Source organism: Notechis scutatus, chromosome Z (genome assembly GCF_049901735.1).
Source record: "Notechis scutatus isolate UNSWTSFEM ecotype Mainland chromosome Z, rNotScu1.2, whole genome shotgun sequence".
In the NCBI taxonomy this organism is placed as follows: Eukaryota; Metazoa; Chordata; class Lepidosauria; order Squamata; family Elapidae; genus Notechis; species Notechis scutatus.
The window spans coordinates 86,766,875-86,792,928 of NC_142025.1; the positions used below are offsets into that span (position 1 = coordinate 86,766,875).

Here is a 26,054-nt window from a genome sequence, read left to right on the forward strand (position 1 = left end):
GTTTTCCTGATTCAATATTCTATTAATAATATCCAAGCTAATTCAGAACGTCTGTTTCTTTCCTTCCCTATATGGAAAACATTCATATCACAAAACCTTGAGCCAATCACTTTTATTTGATTTTTTACAAAGAGCAAATATATTTATGCGATACTGCCAGCATTGGATGCAATTCTGGGCCATAGATCTGCACACTCCTTGGCAACAGGGCCTGTTATAGCAGAGCCTGGAACAAATAAAGAATAAATCAGAAATATTACTTAGCAGCAGCAGCCCAACACCATCATAAAAACAAATATCTACACTTATGATCAATTGGAAATTCCTTATTGTCTTTTTTTGCATGGAACATAAAAATTCATTTGATCACAGAACATCGAAAATGAAGGGTTACTACAATCATAAAGAAATGTTGTACTTAATGGTTTGCTGCAAAATAAATTGTAAACTTCTATTTTTTATTTTTTCTACACTTTTTTCTTTGTTGCTTGCGTCTTCTCTTTATTAGCTGGTTTTGTAAAACTGTAATGAGTGCCCAGGACATTTTAACAAATCATTCTATAGCAATGAGACCACTCCAGAGAAGGACTAGCTTCACTGTGAATTACAATTCTGTAGCTCACTAGAATAAACCATTAATACAGACTGAATATTTTTGCAAGAAGCAAAATATGGTATTCTTTTTAATTTTTTGATCCCTTCAGCAACAATACCTTTCATTTCTCCTTTGTTGTTTACTATCACTCCTGCATTGTCTTCAAAATACAAGAATACCCCATCTTTTCTCCTGTATGATTTCCGTTGACGAATCACAACTGCTGGATGTACTATGAAAAAGTTAAAAATCAGTAGTTTAGTATGCAACACCTGAATCTGAAATCAAGCATTGGTTTTAGAGTTATTATAAAATAAAATTCCGCAACTGAAAACAATCAATCAACCTTATTAAAATGCCGGTCATGGCAGCATAGAATATAAAATGTAAAACCCTAAATGTATATATGTCAGAAAAATTAGAATGAAAACATGCTCCAAGTAGTATTAAATTCTGTATGACTTACTGGTATCAGCAACAGTTACAGTAATCATGTGCTTACACCATTTAATTAATAGCACTTCAAAAATACTCTGCTCTAGCGAGATCATCTCTTAAGCCTCTGGTATGGTTCTGGTGCTCATACAAGATTTCTAATACAGAACTTTAAAGTATACAATTTTACTTTACTATAAAACATTCATATTTTGAGGAAATTGGAAAACAGAATAGTCTTTCCTTATCTAGTAACTTTGTTATGGATTACAGCTCAGTCAGCCCCCATATTCTGGAAACTCTGGGAGTTATTGTTTGAAGAATATAGATGGAATACATATGCATCACTTTCAGTATTTCTGGCATAAAATTATATTCTGTTCTGTCCTAAATTAATGAACTCTTCTAAAATATAACCCAAACTAGATACATTAGCCTAAATTGATTTTCCCAAAGGAAAAATGTTTTTCCAGAATATATGAATTCAGAAGATGAAAACACAACCCAATTCATAAATTAATTTAAAATAAACCCAAACTAGATTCCATCCAATGTTAAATCATTTTGGGCAAAAACACTTTATAGTTAATTTACAACTAATATAGATCTCATCAATATATCACAAGGATCACTGCATCCAACCCTCTTACTTCTAATTCCTTCTAATGTTGAAAATGTTGGATAAATAATCATTAGATCATAACTGTAGTTTCTTCCAAGTACTTTTCACTTACAGTCCCAAAGTAATATAAACAAGACCAATACATCTTGTTTATTCCATCACTCACCCTTCTTTCTCAGCTCTGGCTTGCCTTTCTTGACAGTAGCCATTACCATGTCCCCCACACCTGCAGCTGGCAGTCTATTCAAACGCCCCTTAATTCCTTTCACTGATATTATGTACAGATTCTTGGCTCCTGTGGAAAAAAGGGAGTTACTGCTGTTAACAAAAACTTTGTATCAAAGATATAAAAGACTTCTCAAAATTTTTGTTGCATTACCGATTGAGGAAAAACAGCACAAGCTGCAACCTCACCCAAAAGTAATGCTGTTTCTTTACCCTTCCATGACAACTCCCTGGGCCATCGGAAAACAGACCCAACAAGTGCTTTTTGGAGGGAAAACTCATTGCTTCTAGTATGCATCACTTGTTCTTTTAGCATGACTGTTATGGCTCACAACTGAACTTACTAGGATTTTTTTTTTCAGCTGAACTGGATAGGGATAGAGTTCTCTCCTTAGATTCTGAACTGCAAAAAGTTAATTCAGGGAATTAAATGCTTTAATATATATTAGAAGGGAAGTAATTCAAGTGAGTACTCTACTTTCAACATATATGGCAATTTTAAAATGGCAAAACTCCTGCCTGCTTTATTTGTTACGTTACTATGCTGTCATAATCAAACTTTCTCACTCTTTTTATGTAGAAGGCTGCTTGCCTCACTTCTTGTAAAGATAGCAGTTTGCGGGTTTGTTGTTTTCATAACTAGTACCCTTTCCTCAGTATAAGAAATTAACTCTCACAAATACTAGCTTGTATATTTTCCACTTCCACTAGAATAAAGCACCCAAATATCATCCAGCCCAAATTTCAACCACATTCTGGATTATTTTCATTCTATGGAGAGTAAAAAATAATCTACAAAAATTATCTAAATCTAAGAAAAATATTTATTGATCTAGATTTTTGCAATAAATAATTGAACTAAAGGATGTTTCTTCATTTATGTAATACATTGTTCACCACCTAGGGTGTTTCATGATGGACAAACCGAAGCTCCATCCAATTCTAGAAATACCTCCCATGATCCAAAAGTAGAGGAAACATTATATATGATTTCCTACCATGAATATTGCAATTGTCTGTAAAGCTTAAATATTTACCAATCCAACATTAAGGAGACCTTAGAACTAGCATTTTCCAACTTACTTCAGGACTGATTATGTTGCCTTATCAAGGTATTGAAAAAGTCTGAACCTTGTTATCTGTAAGCTGTTCTTGGGAGCCCTTTTGGCTAAGGATCAGTTTAAAAGTGTTGTAAGAAAACCCCCAGACTTGCTATCCAGAACTATTTATTCAAATTAACCCAATCAAGACATACCTGTATTATCTGCACAGTTGATCACAGCTCCCACTGGGAGTCCAAGTGAAATGCGAAATTTCGCACCAGAGGAACCACCACGTCCTATTAAAAAGAAATTGGATGAATTGTTTCTTCATTAAAGCAATAAAAATATGCCAATACTTATCACCTTTTTTTGATTGTTTGAGTCTTAAAATCAGGTAAATTTTCCCTAAGAAATCACTGTTTTCCATATACTTACACAACGTTCACACTTTGTGTTAATTGCTGTTCTAATAGTTTGAAAACCCCTATTACTGGTAGCTAAGTAATTACTCTATTGATCTATGAAGCCTCTCCGATCTCCATACTGTGGTTAAAAAAAGGGGGAGATTTGCATTTCCCTCATCACCCAAATGGGAGAAGCAATAATTCATTTTGTCCTCTCAAATATCTAAGGCAGGGTTTCTCAACCGTGGCAACTTTAAGATGTATGCTGGTTGGGGATCTCAAAATATCTTAAAAGTTTCTAGTTGTGAAATACTAATCTACAGAACTACAATAGAAATAAAGCAGAGGACGATGATAGGCCAATATCGAGTACGAGGTCTGGAAAAGATTGTGTCGCAAATATTATATAGTAAAATCCTACTAAAGCAGCTGAAGTTACAAGTGTACTGCTTTCCAATTAAGTTCTCACCTTCCCGCCCTACCTCAATGGTTTCCTCAAACCCCACGAACCAAAAAAATATTGTTTTTGAACTGGATGGTCGAAAATATTCATCTCGTCAGAAACCTAACTTTCACCCATCAATAATGCCCGACAGAGAGACTGTAATATCTTCCCAAACTAGAGCGATGAAGAAGGATTCCCTTCCAGACCATCTCGCGGTTTAACAGGCCTTACCTCGCTTGGACATCTTGCTCAGGAGGCTGAGAAAAAAAAGAAAGAAAACGCAAGGCTTGCCGGGATAACTAATACGTTTTCAAAGTCCCATGTCACGTGAGACGACCTTCTCACGTGATACCGGAAACGGATATAAAAATAGCCCTACTTTTTTTTTTAATGCTAAAGTAATATACTGTTAAAGGTGAATTTAATCAGAGGGCTTTAGGCATCTTTTTTTTTCTTGTTTGACTTTGTAGTTTAAATATGTATTTATTCAAAGAAACGCCCTCTTTAAGTACTTTTAATTAGTCGTCCATCTCCCGTATAGGCGATTCTATACCTGTAGTTCCTTGCAATCGAGTTTTATTTTAAACAGAAAACAGTTCCTTGCAATCGAGTTTTATTTTAAACAGAATATTCAAACTGAGTCGGTCATTTTAAAATATTGAATCTTAATTATTCGAATCCTGATAAAGTCCTAAACAGGTACGGGTTTAATTCTAATTACTATTTATAGTGACAAAAAGAGTAGTTAGGCTAATATTTTGCAAAAATATAGGAAACACTCTTGACAGCTTGAAAATCAACAGTACTACTGTTGTACAAAATTTAATATTTTGAAAGTGAAATGAGGAACAGGAAAACATAAGGCAGATTAACTGAAGTGTTGACCAAAATTTGAACAGCAATTTAGGCATGAGATCAAACTGCTGCTTGGAACATAGATTGCATTGGCTCAGCTCATACTCTTGAGTTGACTTGATATACTGAAAGATTAACTAATTAGGATAAATTAGTATAACAAAATAAGCTAAACGTGATTAATTTATAGTTCAGTATATTATGAAAATGCAGTTGTACAATAATTTTTAGCTTTTCATTATCTGTTCTATTATTTTTCTTTTTTTTCTTACACCATTCAACAATAGCTGTACAAATATATAATGTTCTCAGGACTACACTTGAAAATTTGAGGAGGATTTGAGGCTAATGTTTTTAAATGATTTATAGAAGCATCTGAAGAGGATCTTGACTGTGTAGATGAGATAATAGAAGGGGAACTTATCAAATCTGCAGATAAGCTGGCAGAAATAGCCAACAACCCAGAAGATAGGCTCAAGATCCACATGGATCTTGACAGACTTGAATACTGGGCCCTATCTAATAAAATAAAATTCAATGTAGAGAAAAGTAAGGTTTTACACTTAGGCAAGAAAAACCAAATGACAGGTAGAGATTAGGTGAAACATCACTCAATAGAAGTAACTGCGAGAGGGAGTTACTTGGAGTCCTAGTAGACAACCACTTAATATGAGCTAGTGTGCTGCAGCTGCCAAAAAAGCTGATGCTATCCTAGGCTGCATTAACAGAAGGATGGAATCAAGATCATGTAAAGAATTAGAATTCTTTTTAGAATTAGAATTCTTTTTATTGGCCAAGTGTGATTGGACACACAAGGAATTTGTCTTGGTGCAAATGCTCTCTGTATACATAAAGAAAAAGATACATTCGTCAAGACTCATAAGGTAGAACACTTAGTACTGCTTTATAAGACTTTGGTAAGATCACATGAGAATACTGCATCCAGTTGTGGTCACCACAACATGAAAAAGATGTTGGGACTCTGGAATGAGTTCAGAAAGCAGCAACAAGGTGATTAGGGTGCTGGAAACTAGAACATATGAAGAATGATGCTGCCACGAATAAAAGGGGGGCAACCTATTCTTCAAAGCACCTGAAGGTAAGACAAGAAGCAATGGATGGACACTAATCAAGGAGAGAAGCAATCTAGAACTAAGGAGAAATGTCTTGTAAAAGTGCATTGGTTTGCTTCACACATTGTGGGTGCTCCCATCACTGGAGGCTTTTAAAAAGAGACTGGACATCCGTTTGTCTGAAATGGTATAGGGTCTCTTGCTTGAGCAGTGGGTTGGACTAGAAAACCTCCAAGGTCCCTTCCAAGGTCTATTATTCTGTTATAATGAAGATGTAAATTGCAATAAGTGTGTTACTGATTGTTATAAGACTGCCAAAGCCCATACTTTCTATGTATGTTGGACTACACTTCCCATCATCTCCATCCATAATTTCCATTTGCTGGTGGAGGATACTAAAACTAATATGTCTTCAGAGCATCAGGCTATAGATTATTTTTACAATATAATGTGGAATCCCATATGGAATCCTATGCCCTCCTTTTAGGAGGGGTAATGAGTTTTCAATCCATCAACCGGTACAAGTTCTCAGATTCAGTCTCAAGAAATTACAGTTTTAATGTTTGTCTTTCCTGTTGGTCAAATAGTCAAAAATCAAACATATTTTAAATACTAAAATGTATGAGTTTTTCCTATCATCACTAAGCATTAATAAACAAAATTAATTCTATATATTAGTGACCAAAGTGAAAGCAAGGATTTTTCGGACTGAAAAGGCAAACGCCAAAATAAACTGTTTATGTTAACGTGCAGATTGTTCCGAAACACTAATTAATAGGATTCAAAAATCTTCCTGTGTTTAAAAAAAAAGAGGGATATAATTTATTTTCCTTCCTTTGAAGAGAAATGGTAGCAACCAAAAAAAAAAAAAAACCAAGCCAAGGGGGTATAGCTCAGTGGCAGAGCATTTGACTGCAGATCAAGAGGTCCCTGGTTCAAATCCGGGTGCCCCCTCAAAAAATAATTTTTATTCAAACCAAATTCACCAACCATAATTTAGGAATAACGCAGAAGCTATTTATAAAATATATAACAATTTTTAATATAAATTCCATGAAGCTAATTTACGCAAATTGCACACCAGGAATCTCGGCAGCACCGTATACGTACAGCTCTAAATTCTTTAAAGCGACCAATCAAACTCGAACAAATCATTTTTAATTAACACAATTACAAATCTCCAGGATCTATATATCTCAATATCACTAATCCATATGCAAAAGACCCGACGTGCGGTTCTGTCATGTTAAGGATAAAGTCAGCGCCGCTAAACGAATTACGTATCGGCGTTTTTCAACCTGAACAATCGTATGATGTGTGGAATACCACACTCAACATGGCGGGAGGATTCTGGGAGTTGAAGTACAGAAGACATTTTAAAATTTCTCGGGTTGTGAAACACCGTTGTAAACCAAGAGGGCTCGAGCGGACGGCCTCGCGACTCGCTTCCGAAGCATCGGGCTGCCTCGTGCTCCGCGGGCAACGATTGGCCGATCCAGTCCAGGCGGCTGGGCAACTGGCAGGCACGCCGCGTGACTCGGAGAGCAGCGTCGTCGTCGTCTCGCCAAAGATTGAGGACTTGGGACGCTCCTTCTCCACCAGGGAGAAACCTTATAATTGTTCTGCTTGTCCTCCTTCCCGATTATGAGATATGGTTTTGGAGTGGTAGCTCCTGACCTACATTTTTTAAAAAAAATTTAAGTCTGAAAAGATATTAAAGGAACAAGAGGGATTTGGTCAAGGTATATATGTGTATTTTAAAATTTAACAATTACATGCAGTTTAATTTATAATGATAGACATTTCTTGACATATGACCATAACTGAGCCCAAATTTCTGTTGTTAAGTGAGACAGTTGAAAACTGAATTTGGCCTCCATTTTATGATATTGCCACAGTGGTTAAGTGAATCACTGTAGCTGTTAAATTAGTAATAAGGTTGTAAAGTGAATCTGGTTTCCCTATTGACTTTCAGGACATAAAAGATGATCGCATAATCCTGGAACACTGCAACCATCATAAATATGAGCCAATTGCCAAGCATCCAAATTTTGATAATGTGACCATGGGTATGCTGCAACAGTCATAACTGAAAAATGGTCATGTCATTTTTTTCACTGCTGTTGTAACTTCAAATGGTTACTTCAAACTAAATAAAAAGTTGTTAAAGAGTATTTGTAAAGAATAATACTAATATTGAGTCACTGAAGTAGTATGATATGTTTTTGTGCAGCACTAGCATTTCTGTAGAGCGGTCCTTTGTATGCCATTCTAGCTGCAACAGTCCTCGGCCCAGAGAAAGACAGAGGATGCTTTTCTAAAAGATGCTTTGCTAATAAAGATGAGAAGTGCTGAGCAGAAACACAAAAAAGGAACTTGATGATCAACTCAAGAGGGATTGTGTGTGCAGACACTTCAAAAAGAAGTTGGCTTTTAATGTTGAGGTGAAATTTGCAGAGGAAAAATTGCAGACTACAAGAACCAGGAGCACTATTCAGAGGACCCTGAGGACACAGATAAACCTCCAAGTGCTTCAATGACTCTCTAAAGGATGCAAATTACTAGCTGGCTGCAAGGAATATAAATCTTCCCATTCCCCACTATCCTATCAAAACTGAAGATGCTTCTTGGATGAGAAGTGAAACTTCTTTAAAAGAAAAAACAATTCCAGTTGCCTCCTGAAAAAGCACCTCTGGAACAGGTGAAAGCAAAGAAAGTTTTTTCTCAATCTGCCTATGCTCTGAAAAACAATATGGTTTATGCAAATAAAGTCTTCCAAACTGCTAGTTACTGGTAGTAAAACTTCCTCTGTGCAGTGAATGATAATTCTTTTATCTTTTAGATTGTTAGTTAAATTGAAATTTAAAATTCAATTGTTCAATTGATTTTTTTCTCTGGATTGCTTGTGTGGAAAGAAATATCCCGGTTCAGTTCCAAGTGGGGAGAAAGATTCTGGAAACAGGGAGGCTGATTGGAAAGATGGTTTATTGATGAAGTAGAACCACATGGGAAGCTGACCAAAATGGAGTGGAAGTTTTTTATACTTTCATTGGGCTTTGCACTTGAGCTTCCTCTTTCTGTGCAAGAACATGTATTCTATTGGCTGTTGCCAAGATTCCTATGGATCATGTAGGGGTTATAGCTGGCTCTATAAGCAAAAGAGGAAATACAAATCCTATGTACTTGTCTGAACTAAGTGTGGTTGAAATTAAGACTGGTCTGGGAATGGTGCAGTGAAGGGGCTTTGGACTGCTCTGGGCTGGTGCAATCTTTCTTAATGGGCACAAAATATCCGCTGGGGGCTATTAAGAAAAACAGTCTGTTTCCTGCCTCTAAAAAAACATGTTTCTCCATTTCTTATTTAGGGAAATATAATAATCTGTCTTTTTAAATATTCCTCAAAACATTTCATTCTTTGGGGGAGGGGAGGCGGCTTCACACACTTTTTTTTCATTTTGCCCTATAGTATTGTATTTTTGTTTAGATTTGCATATTGTCTCAAGTCTGTACAGGGTAAAGAGACAATTGAAAAAAGCACAGAAATAAAATAGTTTCTGCATACTTTTACAAGAAAAAATATTCTAAAGAGATCATTGGACTATAAAAAGTGGCAGTGAGTAAAGAAAAGGAAGAGGAAGAGGAAAATATTCTTGTGTAATTTATATTAATTAATTAATTCTAACCTGTATCAAGAATATTTCTACTGTAATATTTTGGTCAATCTGCTTTTAATCTGTAAACAATATGGATTATGCAAAAAAAAAAAACACCCTCAAATGTGTCTTTTCATTAATCTAGAAGTATTATAATACTGATGGTTGGATAATCTTAGAATATAATAGTCTGAAAATGTGCCAGGATGAGAAAGTGCTGCTGAAAGTGTTCATTCCACTCCACTAATGGCTCTCAATCAACTAGGTTATTCTAGAAGCTACAACAATCCTTGCTTTCTTAGTAAAAGAACAAAGGTGGCATTTTGAGTGTTAGGGCAACAATTAATGTTTCATGTTTCATACACGATGTCAATTTTTTCAGTCTGTATTTACAACTTCTGAATCTGCCATAAGTGAAGATAAACTCATACAGCAAATTCTATGACACTTTGAAGATCAAGAATGCTACTGTTGTACAATATTTAATATATATCTGGAAAGAGAGAGAAGGGAAATGATTAGTGAAATGAGAAATGGTACTGACTGAACAAATATTAAACAGCAAGTTAGCTATAATAACATTTCATTGAAATCAATTGTTAATTAAAGACAAGTAGGTTGCATTTAATCATGCTTACATGATTAAATGAACATGAATTTCTCAGCTCAGACTCTTGTGCTGACATGATGCATTGAACAATAAACTAATCATCCAGCGTAAATGTATTAAAACTATGAAAAGGCAGTTGTACAAAATTATTTTCACTGTCCCACTACCTGTTCTAAAATATTCCTCATTTTCTTCCTTCACCCCAATAACTCTGTGTACTGTATATATAATTCTCAGGAATTATACTTGAAAGATCCAAAGTTTAGGCTTGTGACCAGTGAAAATGTTGATAGTAATAAGTGGCTTATTTGTTAAGATGTCAGGAAAGGTTTAGTGGCAGAATGCATACTTTCAATATGTATCAGGCTACAACTCTCACCACATTTCTTTGCTATACTGGGAGGGAATATTATATAGTCAATACCTCTTCAAAGTACTAGGCTGCAGACAGTTTTTATGATGCAATGCCCAATCCTACGGTATCCTGTAAGGCAGGGGTCCCCAACCACCGGTCCGCAGACCGGTCCCGGGCTGCGGAACAAGTCCTACCGGGCCGCTGGCTTGCTGGGCGCCGCCATCTTTTTTTTTATGAAAAAGCGCTTCCGGTGAGCTTTTCCGGTAGAAAGCTCACCGGAAGCACGTTTCATCAAAAAGATGGCGGCGCCAGTGCTCGGTGAGCTTTTCCGGGTAGAAAGCCATTTCTACCTGGAAAAGCTCACCAAAGCACTGGCGCCGCCATCTTTTTGATGAAAAGTGCTTCGGTGAGGTCACCGGAAGCACTTTTTCATCAAAAAGATGGCGGCACCCAGCTGATGCTGTTACCGGGCCGCGGCGCCCAGCTGATGCCGGTACCGGGCCGCGGCGTAAAAAAGGTTGGGGATCACTGCTGTAAGGAATCCTGTGTGTTCTTCACAGGACTCCATGTGTAACAAACTTCACTAAACAATAAACAAAACATCCATTTCCAGTTCTTAAGTTCAATCTTGGGACATTATATTTTAAATTATTCCCTTCCTAAATGGTCAGAATGATCAATTGATTGGTTAATTACTTCCACAAATTGGTGTTTATCTTTGTGACTGCACAGATCTGTGCAGATCTTCAAAGTGATCTATCCTTGCCTAGTTTTTCAGGTCTTTCAATAGTGTACCCATCGCCATATAAGTGAGTCCTACTTTCCTCCTAAGGATCCTCTTCTTTCTCCTTTTGCCTTTGCAACGTAAGACTTTCCTGGGGAACTAGATCTTCACATAATATAAAGTAAGAGACATTGAGCCTGGTCCTTTGTGCCTTGAGTGAGAATAATTTGATATCTTTGATGATTATTTGTTTATTTTCTTGGCTGTTCACAATATTCTCAGAAGTCTTGGGGAACACAAAGTTCAAAATATCAGTACACTTTTTATCCCAAGTCTTCAAAATCCAACCTTTGCTTCAATAAAGTGTCATGGCAAAACTCTTGTCTTCATGAGTCTTATCTTTATAGACAGATACATCATGATACCTGCATATCTTTTCCAACACCTTCATTGTTATTTTTCCAAATTTTGCTTGCAATTTGTGTCTTGATTGCTGATTACTTTATTACTGATAGTCTAAAAAGCAGAAGTCTCCACAACTTCAATATTTTTGTCAGTTCCAAGCTTGATTGCTCTATCATCATCTTCATTATATCTAACTGTCCCATTTTTTTAATTTTAATGTTTTATTGTGCTTGTGGATCATTTGCATTTTTAGTGTTACAAGTGTCACAGTGCAGATAATTAATCCTGTATTTTTTCATCCAGTTTCTAGTCCAGGTTCTCTCAGTATATATTCCACATATATTTGTAGGCTCAATAAATAAGGAGAGAATATACAACTTTGGGTCAAAATGGAACAATTTCAAATCCTGTGTTATGTGGGTCTTTCCTATTGTCACTAAACAAAAAGCCCTACAATATGTATTTGATTTGGGGGAAAAAACAAGGGATCTTCGGGCAGATAATGAAACTACACGAAGAAATTCTACCGTTGAACGGAACATTTAAGTTTCACTTCCTTCCCTTGAAAAAAACCTGTAACAACAATGTTTGCAGCAGAACAGGGGGTATAGCTCAGTGGTAGAGCATTTGACTGCAGATCAAGAGGTCCCTGGTTCAAATCCGGGTGCCCCCTGCTTGTGCTTTTTTTTTTTTTTTAAAAAAAATACTTAAATTTAACATGCACAGTAATGCTCACTAATCAGAATTTAGTAATAATATATAAATAAATGTGTACAAATTCCATAACAATCTCTGGAAATCTGAGATATGCATATTATTTTAATAGCTTTAACCATCTCAAAGTCCACTTCCTTTCTAAGCAGTCAAAATAATTAATTCCTCCAGACAGGCAGTTCTTGTTCCTTCTGCCTCCCTGATGTTTTTATCGGAAAAGAATGAAAGAAGCAATTAAGCACTTACATAATCAGATCATCTTTCCTCTTGGCTACGATTTAGTGCCTGTACTGTTTACATGCACGAACTGAGATTCCTTATATGTGTGCTAAGTTGTTCCTGTGAAGCCATAAGAACAGCTCTCTAGGTAAATTGCAAAGCAGTAATCAGCACATGAGGGAAAAGACCTTCTTTCCCCATGCCCTCCTCTTTTTCATTTCAAAGGATTCCACCATCTGCATCTATCAGGAAGCTGTGATTTCTAACAATTGCAAGATAGACCACATGATTTGTATTGTGTTGGCTTGATTGTTTTGTGCTTCAACACCCAAACAGCTAGCAGGCAAAATATCCACTAGTCATAGAATTTCTTCAGGAACAGGATAGGTCTAGTTACAAGTTTCTTTACTTTTGGTTTCCTGTCTAATCTCCTCCTAAGCTCCATTTTGACCATACACATAAAATTCATCATCACGAAATAGATGAAAGCATGTAGAGAGATGGGTCAAGCAGCACATTGATTGAAGACTAAGGGTAGGTCTGATTGCAGGACTTCCTTATCTCCTAGGTTTCATTTTGACTACATCTGCTACATAAAATAATTATAGCAATGTCACAATCATGAAAGAGGTCAATCTCACGAAGGAGACACTACAAGCTGTCTCTTTATTTAGAATTTTCCTCCTCTTCCTTTTCTTCATAAAGGAAATGAATGCTTTCCTCTGAAGGAGAGAGAGGAGGAGGAATATCCATCCAGCAATGTACTGTTTCAGTTTGTGGGAAAAATCCCTTAATGTGGAATGAAAGCTGTCACTGTAGTGCTAACAGAGTAGTCTAGCCCTACTACATGATAACCATTTTAATGTACTGGTCAATGATTTTTCCACAGAAGATGTTCCTAATGTTGATACATGGCAGGGAGCTGTCTGCACACTGTTGGTGCATGGTTGCTGGACTAACTCAAAGGGACCTTCATACTAAAAGATTCACCTCTATCCCTCTTATACAAATTTGAAGGACCACAAATACAATGCTGCTGTGCATGGCTCTTTAGAGTCAAAAGCAACATGGTAACAGTCTGATTGCAGATGGAAGGAGAGAGATCATGTCACATAAGGCTAAAATGAATCACAATATTTACATATTATACTTGCAACTTTGGTCCAGTTATTTCATTTCCAAATTTCACCTATGAAAGTTTTCTGATTTTTCTCAATACCCAGAGGCACATTCTGGATGAGTTGCCATCTAGATTCATCTAAAGGTTACAACAGTCTAGTTTTCTTGGCAAAAACAGAGCACTTACATGTCATTATTTTCTTCAAGCTTTGATTTTTGGTAAGCTTATACCTGTACAGTTTCACCTGTCTTCACTTTTGGATTGTAGGAAGTTAGCACCCACCCCTCTCCTAGAAAAATGAAATATCCTGGGAAATATTAAAAAGGCAGAATATTTCCCCTAAAGAGTAAAGTAGAAACTCAGAAAAGCAGAAATTCAGACCCCCCCCACCTTTGCTAAGGGGCCATTAAGGCCTAGGCCAGAGTATTCTACATAATAAAGGATCTACCTATCTTACCACCTGGCCTGGGAAGATTGTATCAGCCAACACTCAGGTGAAGCCATGTGGTCCAGACAAAGCCTACAAAGTTAGCTAAGACACCCCCTCGCCCCGCCAAGAGTCTGACAGCCAATGGGATATATTTCTTACACAGGAATAGGAAACACTAAGGTAGGGCCCAACAGAGGTTATATAAGGGTCTCTCAGCATCTTGGTCTTTCCTTCTTGACCTTCCCTTCTCACCTTGAAGTATGTGATCATCCTTTCTTTTTCACTTTGGAGCTCCAAGCCATGTGGTCCTGCTGTCCACCATTAAACCATCTTTCCAAATAGCCTCCATGTTTCCAGTTCTTTTTCCCCACTTGGAACTGAACCCAGAAAGATATTTCTTTCAACAGGATAATTCTCACTATTCCCTTCCTCTGTTGACCTTAGCAGCAGGAATGACCCTACAAGCATTTATCTTCTCATCAACATCACTGTCATATCATGGAACCTACTGGACTATGCCACTAATTTATTTCCATGGGAAGAGGGAATGGTGTAGTAAAACACAAAACAAAAACAACAGAATTGAGATTATTGGTTTATAGCAGTTTCATTGAAATGCATCTTCTAATATGAACAGATAACATATATAGGGAAATAGTTGATTCAGATATACATGATAATGTATATGATGGTAATGTAAACGTCAGACAATGTCATTTAAGATTCTCCAAATATTTTTCCCTTTTGGAAGTTGAAGTGGCCATTAACAAGTTACATCAGGGTCTTACCACTGCTGAATGAAAGTCCTATCCTTGAATTGGCAAAAAAAACCAAAACACAATTATCAACATTACATTTGTTGACTGTATGTTGAGTCTATGTCTTTTCTGAGAGACTACTGAATGTTTTCAAAAGTAATGTTAACAGTGTTGCCAATTTCTATAAATGGGAACAACTAGCGTTTCAATTATTTCTCCAAATGTTGGCACAACTCTGCAAATATGAACTCAGCAAAGTATAGCTTGATACAGTTTTTGAAGGTTATAGGAAAATAATATCTAAGCAATATATGCTTGTGTGTGGCAGAAAATGTGATTGTTTTCAGCAGAATTCTGCAATTATGCACTCTGGAATGCATTATTTTATATACGGTAGTTAATTTTAAGATCGTGCTGCAATTATTCTAGCAGTTATTTTGTAATGAAGCAGAATTGTGGCTTAAGAGTTATGGAAGTTGTAGCTTAGTACATCTGGAAGGTTAAAGGTTAGAGAAGACAGATTCTTGTCAAAAGTGAATGATTTTATTATCTGTATTGCATGTATGTGTATTTTCTTTCAGTAATGCTGCTGATTTCTGTGAACAGCCTAAGCAAATAAGATTCAACTTGGTCAATAAATGCTTCCTTTTCAAACTGAAATGGTTGAAACTGAAATTTTTATTACGTTTACATGAAAGTGGTAATGATAATGGGTAATATAGATGTAAACAAAAATCTGTGCAAAAGGCAAACCAGGAAACGACCCAGTCTGGAAATACTTGGATGAACAATAGATGTTAGCTAACATTCAGATATAACTTCATAAGAGGTTTTTGTCATACATTAATATTAGCAATAAGAGATATTGAATACATGGAAAGGACTATTTATTACAAAAATCTGAATGAGAGGGAAAACTCTCTCTATATACATCTGAATGGTTTCAAGTTCAACCTGCAGTTGTTCAAGAGGAATTTACTGACTCAATCAGCTGCTAATTCCTCTACAATCTCCCAATTTACACTGTACACATTATTTTCATATAGAAAGAAAACATGAGTTAGAATCCAAAGAACTGTAGAATTAGTTTTGCAGAAACTTGAAAGTGTTTCCGAATCAGGTAGGTAATGGGTAGGGGAATTACTATCAAAGACGCCAAGGGCCAGGGGTCCTTACTGTAATCATGGGCCACTGTCACTTAATTACCCACAAGAGTTTTGGTACAAGTAGTCCTTGACTTACAACCATTTGTTTAGTGACCATTAAGTCACAACAGCGCTGGAAAAAGTGGCATTTTTCACACTTAACAATTGCAACAGCCCCATGATCACATGATCAAAATTTGGACATTTTGCAACTGGCATGTATTTATGGGGACTGCATGGCAGTGTCCTAGTAATTATCTTTTACAATATTCTGATAAGTCAAGTCAACGGGGAAGTCAGGTTCACTTAACAACTATATTACAAATTTAACACCTTCAGTGATTTGCTTAAGTGTGGCAAGAAAAATCGCAAAAGGGAGAAAGACATCTAACATCTGCTTTGCTTAACAACATAAATTTTGGGCTCAATTGTGATCTTAAATCGAGGTCTATCTATATAAAACTCCCTCCTTTTTTTCTTGGCTGTTAACTATAATTAACAACAAGCGCCACAGTCAAAATATTTCTGATTGCTGACAAAAAGTACTAACATTAACACTATGTCCTCCTTCCCAGTTCTACCCCTCCAGCACGAGTATATCTCAGGGTCACTAATCCAGATGAAAGACTAGAACAGTGGAGGTGGCGCTTCTATCATCCTCAGGATAACAGACATTGTGCCAAATCATCAGCGCTGCTCAATACTCAACGAAAAAGAGGAAGCCCAGAGCCATTTACGACAACGCGCCCCCTCCCCTCTTCCCCTTGCTCTCAAATTGTAGACTGCTCATGCAGAAAGCCTTCCGACCCAGAAGGAACTCGCTCCGCCTCCGAAGCCAGGGCTGCCTCGCGCAGCACGCTCACGTGCTCCTCCGCCGCGGACAAGGATTGGTCGATCCAGTCCATGCGGCTGGGGAACTGGCAGGCATGCCGCGTGATCAGCACCAAGTGACTCACCGAGAGCAGCAGCGCCGTCGTCCTGCAAAAGAAACGGGAATTGGGGCGGGGCTGATGAGCGAAGCCCCGCCCTTCCTACCCCGCCGCCAAGAAGCCCTTTTCAACTTTTTTTTTTTGTATTTAAGACGCGCATGGGCGTGTGTTCAATTTGTTAAAGTGAAAGATATTGTAATATTAATATTTAATTACAGTATTTGTTTATTCAGTTTGATGCTGTCTGATTCTAAGTGACTATTTAACATTAATATGATTACATTTTTAATGCAGCTCTAGCACTTTTGCACAGAGCCAGTTTGATGTTAAGGCTTCAGGCTGGAAATTGAGAAGCTGAATTCTAGTCCAACTTTAGATACAAAGCTAGCTGGGTGATCTTGCACTAATCAAGGAAGCAACTGCAAACCACTTCTGAAAAAACTCACCAAACTCACAGGAAAGCAGGCAAGATTGAACGGAAGAAGAAAAAAAAACTAGTTTGCAGCGCAATCTCCACAAGCCAGTCAAACGGGAAGAGCTCTTTGCTCATGAAAAATGAAAACACTGAAAAATGGTGTAAAATGTAAAATGTAAGGCTGATGACGTAAGGCTCATAAAGTAAGGATATCAGGAAAGATCTCTTCCGGATCATAATAAAGTGAAGTTGGTTTCTAAATGGAAATCCATTTTTTTTAGATGGAAATTAAATGAACTACCGTTAGGAAAAGAAACAATAGTGGAGGGTTGTAAAAATAAATTCAAAGAGGTTTTTGAAAATAATCTTAATAAAGGTAAGAATGATTTGGGATGCAAGCAAAGCTTTCATGAATTATTATTTCATATGACTTAATAGCAAATTCTCTAATCCATGGACAGATCTTTCTATCATGGCTTTCTATTGTAATGCTGAGCATGTATCTTTCCATGCTACTTGTAGCCTTGTATCGATTGTGACAAATGAAAGTATACAATATTATCAATAGAGTAAAAGAACTGAAATGCAAATGGACTGGTAAGAAGAATTGATGGCAGGTAGTCAAAGGTGGTGATAGAATGGATTCCATTCCATTTAATAAAAAGCACCCACGAAAGCAGCCTAAAACAAGATGGATTGATGAATATGTTAAAATATGAAATGAAGTTAAAAATGATAAGATAGGAGAAATTACATTGTCGGAGAGAATTTCTGTGATAAAAATATTTTGCCTAGAATGATATTTTTGTTACAGACAGTACTATTTTTGACAACTGATGTACTATTTTAAACTGGCAAAAGGATACATCTGAGTTTGCATGTCAAGGGAAACAAGACTTACATTAAGTTGTCTCAAGAAGCAAAGGAAAGAGAAGGATTAGGTTTATGTTATTTGATATTGTAATTTGCAGTTTACTATTTGGATGGGTGTTGAGAAATAGAACACCTTTAGAATTAAAAGGACATGACCTAGATTTGAGTGGTGCGAATATTCGTTGTATGATAAAGTTAAGTTTAATGTCAGTTTTAAAAATCACTATTAGATGTGCCATATTGAGAGTATGGAATAGATACAAATCCAGGTTGCACCCAAAAACATAAAATAAGTATTTTACTTATGCTGAGAAATAATAGGCAAACACAAATGGTTAACATAGTGTGAGATAATAAAATTCTGTCAAAGGAAATACAAAATTAAATTTAAAGAAAAACTTATGACACAGGGACCTAATTGTCAATAGTTTTCCTTTTTATGATTAATCAGAAAGATTCAAAGGTAGCTAAAATAATGTATGGTACTGAATGTTCTGTTTGAAATAGAATTGGGTCCAAAGATGAAAATATGATTGCTAAAATATGTAGACCTTTATTGGAATATGAAAGAGGAAGAACAAGTGAAAGAATGTATGTTAAAATGGGCTAAAAAGTTTTATTATAATATACAAATGGAACAATGGGAAAATGTTGAAGAAATTAATATTTACACTATGTTATAATCTTAAAGAGAACTTTTATAAAATGATGTACCATTGGTATGTGACACCTGAAGAATTGTCTAGCATGTATAAGGCATTTCAAATTTATATTGGAAATGTGAACAGCAAGAAGGGTAATTTTTTTATGGACATGTAAAAAGCTAAAAAAAAAATTGGATTCACATACGGTACATATACTGATTCAGAGGATTTTGAAAATTAGTGTATAATTGAGACCTAACGTTTTTCTCTTTGGACTAACGGATAACTGTTGGGAAAAATTATGAGTCTTTGTTTTTGCATAGAATAACCATAGCAAGATTTGTATGCAAATAATGGAAAGATTTGGAAATACCTACAATGGAAAAGTGGTTGACGAAGATGATAGAATTTGCTGAGATAGTCAAATTGACTTGCTTGATTAGAGAAAAGACACTATCTGAATATTTATTTCTGAACTGAAACTCTTCATCAACTTTTAGTGTAAAAAAAAAAAAACTTATGACCTGGTTTTGATGATTAGACAGAATAGATTATAGAAAGAAGAGAATGACAAGCTAACTTTAGAGAGAGAGATAAATTTATAGCTGTAGTTATGATTCCTGTAAAGAAGATTGGAAACCAATTCTTAATATCTTTTTCTTTTCTATTTTTCTTCTGCCTTTTTTCTTTGTTTACTTTAGTTTTCTCTTTTGTTTCTTCTTTTTCCCTTTCTTTATTTTAGTTTGCATTGACTTTTACTCTTGTTTTTAAAACTTAAAAATTTATACTTAAAAATAAAATTCTATTTAAAAAAAGATTGCACTGATTAAGGGAAGCCTTTCCAAAGGCGATGAGACATGTTGAAATACATTCCAAAAGGAACTTGATGAAGAACTCCCGAAGGACCACATATGCAGACATCCTAAAATGTGGGAGTGACAGCAAGGGAACATTTCTCCAAGAAATATACTGTTTTCTAGATTATATAGTTAGAAAGTAAGGCAGACATCTATCATTTTTCTCATGAGTGATCATTTCAAAAAGAAGCATGAGTTGTAGGTCTGTTTGGAGAAGATAGCATGTCCCTTCTCTTTGTTTTTGTTTTTTCTCAAAACATAATTAGAATTTAAATTTGTCGTAAAGAAAAAGATGGCTCAGGAAGGTTGATTATACAATGCAAACAGAGGCCCTCTGTTCTCTAAAATAATGTATAGGTATCACACCTTCCATCCCAAGCAATGCCTACTCACCTAGCATCTAACAGTTTGGGGTCCAGTGGTGGATACATAGATCGAACCACATCATCTACCCTATGAGGAAAACAAAGATGGCTAGTTGTAATTAAACAATGTACACATTAAGGAAGTGAAATAAAAACTGCTATGCATCTGTCTGCTCATCTATCCATCCACTTATCCCTTCCCTTCTCTGCCTGTCCAGTATAAGCGGGATGGCAGGGGAGCAGCACAGCTTGCTCCCTCTGCTCCTGTTGAATTTACGAAATATTCCTCAGCGTGTCTTTCTTGCATTCCGTATATTAGCTTAGTGTGACAAAGTGCACCAAAGATTGTTATCCTACTGTTAGTGAGGACATACATTACCAGGATCATCTTTGCCTACTTCCATATAGAGGGTAGACCTTATGTCTCAGGCAAATGTTGTTAAGGTTAAGCTGATAAAATGAAGGTGTTGTAAAGTTCCTAGCCAGACAATCAGTTTTTGTAGAACACAATAAAATAGTCAACCTGAATCCTTCATATGTGGATCTAGTTGCTTGCACCTGACACAGAGAGATAGAAAGATAAATATCTCACTGCATCTTAAACCCATAGAAACATGGGGTAGGAAGGGATCTTGGGGGTCACCTAGTCCAACCCCGCTGCCCAAGGCAGGATCCTCAAGCAGGAAAAATGATTGCCCAATCTTCCCAAAAACCTCCAGCAATGGAGCACCTGCAACTCTGAGAGATAAACTGTTCCAATTGATTAATTTTCTGGCAGAAAATTCTTCCTTAATTCCAGGTTGGATCACCTTCTGACAAGCTTCCATCCATTGCTTTGCCTCAGGTGCTGTGAAATATAAACTATCCTGCCCTCAGGTACTATGGAGAATAAACTGACTGACTCTTCCTTGTGACAGTTCTTCAAGTATTGGGAGATGGCTATTACATCACACTTAAACCTTCTCTTCTTTAGGCTAAACATACCTAGTTTCCCTAGCCATTCACTGTATGATTTAGGCCTCAGACCCGTTATCATCTTTGTTACTCTTCTCTATACTCTTTCTGGGGTCTTAACATCATTTTTGTATTGTGGCGAGTAGAATTAGGCATAGTATTCACGTGTGGCCTCATCTCTACAGTATAGTATAGTACTATCAGATCTTCCTGTGATCATGATGCTTTTCCTCTGTTGATGCAGTCAGACGGCATTGGCCGTTTTGGAACCTTCAGCACATTCCTGGCTCTTACTTAAGCAATGGTCCATCAGGACACTTAGATCCCTTTCTCAAGTACTACTGTTGAGTTAGGTCCCATCTATACTATTCTCTGTGTATTTGGTTTTTCCTGCCTAAGTGCAGGACCTTACTTTTCTCACCAATGAATTGCTCTTGTTGGATAGGGACCAAAGCTCAAAGTCTGTCAAGATCCTTGTGAATCTTGAGTCTGTGTTCCGAAATGTTAACATCTCCCCCACCCAGGTTTGTGTCATCCACATCTACTTGTGTCACCAAGGTAATTTATGATGCTTGAGAGCATTGTACCCAAGACAGAACATTGAGGTATCCCGCTGCATTTCCTTCTTATACTCCTGTGATATACCCAGATACATTTAGCATCTTGAACAGAATTCCAGCCCAGTTTCCCCTTCTCTAAAACCTTATCCCCTTCTCTAAAACCTTCCTCTTCTATCCTGCAAATCCAAGGGCATTAAAAACAGAGAGGGCAAAGAACAATGAGGGCAACTGGAAGAATCCCCATCCCCAAAGTATGACCAGTTGAAACAGTCCTTTTCATAAAGAAGTAAATTGTTTAAACAATCCCATAATAATGTTCTGTACATCCTCCCTTCTATTTATTCATTTGGTTTGTATCCCACCTTTTGTTCAGGCTAAAATGGACCTTTCTTTCTCAAACCACTCCAGAGTCCTGTTCCCCATAAGTTCTCTATAACTCGCACCTTGGGCTGATTCGTTTGGCTACCACAATAATGTCATTCAGGCTTGCTGGGTACTTCATTTGAGCTCCTGACCCCATTGTCATGGCAACAAGCTTCTCGGTGAGAGTGTGGCAGATCTGTTCAGAAAGTAAGATAAATGAGTGTTATGTAGGAGTATGCTACTTACATGTAACTTACATGTACTTCCATGCACCTTCTATCTTCACATTATGATTTTTGAAGAAAAAAAAAGAAATGTACCTTTAGGATAGCAATGCAGTGAGAGACCAGGCCCCTAAGGAAAAAGAAAATAGCAGCAAATTAGAGAAGCATTTCACCAAAAGTCTTTGGACTCTTCCATGATTTTCTGGTCTTCAGTTTTCAGGTCTTCATTCAGACACAAGATCTTCTATTACTGAGCAGGACATTTTGTTCTCAGCTCACTTGAATAATTTGGCTCTTGTCATCCAAAGTTGTTGACAAGTTTCCCTTCAAGAACTGATTAACCAATGCACATTCTGCAGCCAGTGATTTGAAGAGTGAAAAGAAACTGGCATGAAGCATAGATTTTTTTTTTCTCTTTTAAGAATGCATTGATTACCTTGGTGGTATAGAGGCACAGTGGTTAGAATGCAGTAGTGCAGGCTAATTCTGCTGACTGCCAATGGCCAGCAGTTCAGCAATTTATCACCAGTTCAAAGTTGACTCAGCCTTCCATCTTTCTGAGGTCGGTAAAATGAAAACCCAGATTGTTGGGGGGCAACATGTTGAATCTGTAAACTGCTTAGAGAGGGCTGTAAAGCACTGTTAAGTGCATATAAATCTAAGTGCTATTGCTATTATACACATGTAAAATCCACCTTGTTAACTTTGGAATGAATTGGGCCAGTCACAGCCAATTTTCTCCTTTCTCACAGAGCTTGACACACTTTGGAGGGAGGAGGGAGCTTTGGAATGTCAAACCAGACATCAACAACTCCTATCTCGTGTGAACCAAGGTCATCATTGCAGGTACTGGCCAGAGATTGGAAAGAGACACCAGAACATTTAACTACTAAGGAGATGCTAGAACACCTAATTGGAAAATGTGACCTGTGACAAAGAGGGAGGGGGCTGTCTAATTTTTAATTGTATTGAAAGCATGGGAAATAGCCAGAGCTGGTTTTAAGATCATCCGTACTGAAATGATGTACTCAATAAAGCCGTTCTCTGAGGAAACTGAAAGTCTTGGAGTGCTGACTCGTTTGGGTTCGTCAGTCGGAACCTTGATACATATATGTTAAGGTGCAAAGATATGACCTTTTTTTTTTAACAGTAATGAAATTCATACCAATATTTTACACAAATAAGTAATAAGTTAGAATTAGGTTTGTCTAGTCTTACCTCCAAATCACTCTTCGTTATTTCATTTAAACTAATATTTCAAAGATAAGATGCATTGGAAGTACAGGGCCTGCAATTGTCAGCATTCTCAGACAAAGGAAAGGGGTATCAGATGAGATAAGACCATGCAAAATGTTAGCATGGAAGGACAGAGATAGCAACTACTAGTGGATTTTGAGGGGAAGCAAAAAACCTATGTGGCAGACGTAATTAGAAAACAGAATCTGCCAGGAAGGGCCTAGTTCTAGTATGGAGGCAAAATGGATGTTTAAGGTTAATGGTGGTCATAATTGAGAGAAAAATTATAAGTTACTCTTTTATAATGGAATTTATATAGTTAGACTAGAAGATTCTCTTTTGCTCTTTCTGATGCTTTTCTGTTAGCTTTTTCTTTTTCTGCATAAAACCCCCAGCCTATAACCTAAAATATGTTCAGTCACAAGTACATGATACATTATTATAATCTTCTTGGAGAACGTGAAGATCTATCCAGGCTAGGCAACAAGGTAATATCCTCCCAAGGTAAAGCCCAACAGTAAAACCAAGATAAGACACTGAAACACTGAAAACAATGCCTTGCTGACTCTCAAACTTATAGTTTATCTCATTTTAGAATATAGAGAATAAGGGGTGTATGGAAAGGGCCTCTTAGGCGTGGTGTATTCTGTGCAGGGGTATAAAATGTATTGCTTGAATATAGAAGTTTGCTCTTCTTGTACCCCAATTCACTTTGGAAGGGACTTGAAGGCCGGTTTGCAAATACTTATTTTCTTTAATAAACCTTTGAATTGTGAACCAGACCTGTTCCTGTGTTGCGAGTATTGAATAATTTGGTTCTTACATCTGAGATAATGAAAGGAAAGTATTAAGTTTTTAGCTGAATGCTAAAAACAAAGATTGTTGGATAACGGTATTTTCAAAAGCTAACTCCTATGCAGTTTCTTCTCCCCACTAACATTGCTTTAAAAATAGGTGAAAAAGTGTGAGTTTGGTTCAGCTATATTTGTCAAATACTTGACTATTAATCCTTTTCAATGTAATACTTCTGTACTAAACATTTAAAGAGAAGAACTTGAAGAGATTTTTGGACTTTATTCTCTGGTCCCATTTTGTCCCAAATTGCATACAGCAGAAGAAAAACAATCCCTTCCAGATTATGCTGCCTGGAAGGCATTGCTGCCCAACTTACGAAGCATCATCAATCCAGTCCTCATTTGCCAGGATTGCTTCAATATGTGGGTTTGTTATTACCACATCATCCATCTCCAATTCAGAAGGTTCAGACTGTGTCTCCATCGTGCCAATTAGGTCAACAATAGGCCTCGGAGGAAGCACAAAAGAAATCTAAGGCATTGTGTGTATCAAAACACCGCTAATTAAACTTACTTTGGACCAATAAATTCAGCATGTTTTGAGATCAAAACTGACTCATAGAACTCTTAATTGACTGTCATTTATTATTAACAAAAGTCATAGATTAGACATTCCCATTTTGGAATCCTTCAGATGTGTTGTGCCTTCAGTGCCTCGACTCCTTAATTTTGGTGATCCTGGTTTCAAAATCTGGAAATTGTTGTCCCAAAACATCCCAGGAGAGTGAATGAATTACTAGAATCCACAGTTGAAAAATAATCTCACCTGGTATCATAATGATTCAAAAAGTCCTTGAGTCGGCAGTAACGCTGCCTACATACCACAACCAGAGCCACAAAAGAAGCCAGGAAGATGGTTGCCAATACCCCAATGGCTACAATCACAACTGTCTCCATTGATGCTCCTGGTGACCTCAGGGAATGAATGGACAGTTCAACAGCAAGATGTCTTCAGAAACACTTCTACCTGAATTAAAACTGAATAAAATGAAGTCTTGCTGGTTAAATATACCAGGAATAATGAAATGTTTGGCTTTCAGAAGAATTCTTTGTCAAGCAATTTGAATAAGTATTGAACAGAGTTCACAGTCTCTCCAAACAATAACACGGATCACACTAACTTTTTTCTCAAGCATTATAAAGTTGCTTTTTGAACAATAGGGATTTAAATTCTTGCTAATATGTTGAAATGTTGGGCAATCTACTCATAGATCCAAATATCTATATTGTGTCCATCTTCACTTATTCTTGCTAGCATTTGTCAAATGATCCGTTCCTTTCTTTGACTATCTTTATGATTAATTGAAGTATTATATACCTTTGTCAGATTTTTTTCAACAATATTTGGTAATACTTCAATTAATGTAGTATGCAATCTTCCTTAAGTATGTGCTTAGCAAAATGAAATCATGGCTCATCTGATCCATCATGTTTTACAGTTAAAATGTCTTTCCAATGAAATAATTCTTTGGCAGATTGCAGTCTAATATTTTCTTTCTGTATTGCTTTTTTCATTGCTTTTAGGACACCTTTGCCCAACCTCATTGTGTCAGTTTAGAATGCGTTCCAAAGCCAAGCATTCCTGCAGTTTCCCACTGTGTCACTTGTGTTTGAGAGCTGAGCCTTTTCCCTCCTTGGTTCTATGATAGTTTTTCTGAAATTGTTTTTTTTTCTATTGGTTTGTTTTTCTTGCTTTAACTCACCTCTTGCTTCTGAGTTTCAATATCCTACCCTTATGTCAGTCAGCTAGCCAGGTTTAAAAACCGTAACACTTTTTAAAACAATTATTTCCCTCTGTGCTGTCCAGACAGTTTAGAGTTAATGGGATTTGGGATAGTTAGTTAGGAATTGAGAGCTGTCCCCTTAAGGGAATGCATCATGGTAAATGTAGTTAAGTATCCTGGGACATCTAGTTCATGTCATGTGGCCACATCTATAACCCTGATTGGT

The 26,054-nt window shown here is 36.7% G+C and overlaps 3 protein-coding genes, 1 long non-coding RNA gene and 3 other non-coding genes across 8 annotated transcripts in view; 3 read left to right on the forward strand and 4 right to left on the reverse strand.

Moving 5' to 3' along the window:
• Positions 1-97: 97 nt before the first annotated feature.
• RPL23 (ribosomal protein L23) lies at positions 98-4,103 on the reverse strand. Its single transcript, XM_026686095.2, has 5 exons — positions 4,001-4,103; positions 3,133-3,216; positions 1,819-1,947; positions 714-827; positions 98-226 (listed from the first exon to the last, which is right to left on the reverse strand). Exons 1-5 carry the CDS (start codon positions 4,011-4,013, stop codon positions 144-146), a joined length of 423 nt encoding a protein of 140 aa, XP_026541880.1. The 5' UTR covers positions 4,014-4,103; the 3' UTR covers positions 98-143.
• Positions 2,018-2,151, reverse strand: LOC113424433 (small nucleolar RNA SNORA21). The gene has a single exon (XR_003372497.1). It is a non-coding gene; the product is annotated as a small nucleolar RNA SNORA21 (small nucleolar RNA).
• Positions 4,104-6,579: 2,476 nt separating the features above from the next.
• TRNAC-GCA (transfer RNA cysteine (anticodon GCA)) lies at positions 6,580-6,651 on the forward strand. The gene has a single exon. It is a non-coding gene; the product is annotated as a tRNA-Cys (tRNA).
• A 281-nt stretch (positions 6,652-6,932) lies between these two features.
• Positions 6,933-8,919, forward strand: LOC148128960 (uncharacterized). Its single transcript, XR_015745612.1, has 2 exons — positions 6,933-7,439; positions 7,931-8,919. It is a non-coding gene; the product is annotated as an uncharacterized LOC148128960 (long non-coding RNA).
• Positions 8,920-12,045: 3,126 nt separating this feature from the next.
• TRNAC-GCA (transfer RNA cysteine (anticodon GCA)) lies at positions 12,046-12,117 on the forward strand. Its single transcript has one exon. It is a non-coding gene; the product is annotated as a tRNA-Cys (tRNA).
• Positions 12,118-15,345: 3,228 nt separating this feature from the next.
• Positions 15,346-25,003, reverse strand: TMEM98 (transmembrane protein 98). The gene is made up of 6 exons (XM_026686094.2): positions 24,871-25,003; positions 24,422-24,553; positions 22,111-22,144; positions 21,871-21,986; positions 19,942-20,001; positions 15,346-16,808 (listed from the first exon to the last, which is right to left on the reverse strand). Exons 1-6 carry the CDS (start codon positions 24,999-25,001, stop codon positions 16,601-16,603), a joined length of 681 nt encoding a protein of 226 aa, XP_026541879.1. The 5' UTR covers positions 25,002-25,003; the 3' UTR covers positions 15,346-16,600.
• LOC113424417 (rho GTPase-activating protein 27) overlaps positions 24,949-26,054 on the reverse strand; it is an 88,949-nt gene continuing 87,843 nt past the window's right edge. The window contains exon 15 of one of the 2 annotated variants that reach the window (XM_087945705.1): positions 24,949-25,082. In XM_087945705.1, coding sequence (XP_087801831.1) covers positions 25,019-25,082 — 64 coding nt within the window. In that variant the 3' untranslated portion in view covers positions 24,949-25,018. The remainder of the gene's footprint in view (positions 25,083-26,054) is intronic. The other variant, XM_087945706.1, reaches the window with a different exon arrangement.

What these genes read in the sequence shown, in the direction of transcription:
- RPL23 (XM_026686095.2), bottom strand. An exon ending in CAACTGTGCAGATAATACAG is followed by an intron (nt 1,948 to 3,132) that starts GTATGTCTTGAT and finishes TTTTTTCCACAG; the next exon opens with GAGCCAAGAATCTGTACATA. An exon ending in CAACAAAGGAGAAATGAAAG is followed by an intron (nt 227 to 713) that starts GTATTGTTGCTG and finishes TATTTGTTCCAG; the next exon opens with GCTCTGCTATAACAGGCCCT.
- TMEM98 (XM_026686094.2), bottom strand. Translation starts at nt 25,001, where the DNA reads ATGGAGACAGTTGTGATTGTAGCCATTGGGGTATTGGCAACCATCTTC. An exon ending in GCCAAACGAATCAGCCCAAG is followed by an intron (nt 20,002 to 21,870) that starts GTGCGAGTTATA and finishes TTTTCCTCATAG; the next exon opens with GGTAGATGATGTGGTTCGAT. An exon ending in CCCAAACTGTTAGATGCTAG is followed by an intron (nt 16,809 to 19,941) that starts GTGAGTAGGCAT and finishes TTTCTTTTGCAG; the next exon opens with GACGACGGCGCTGCTGCTCT.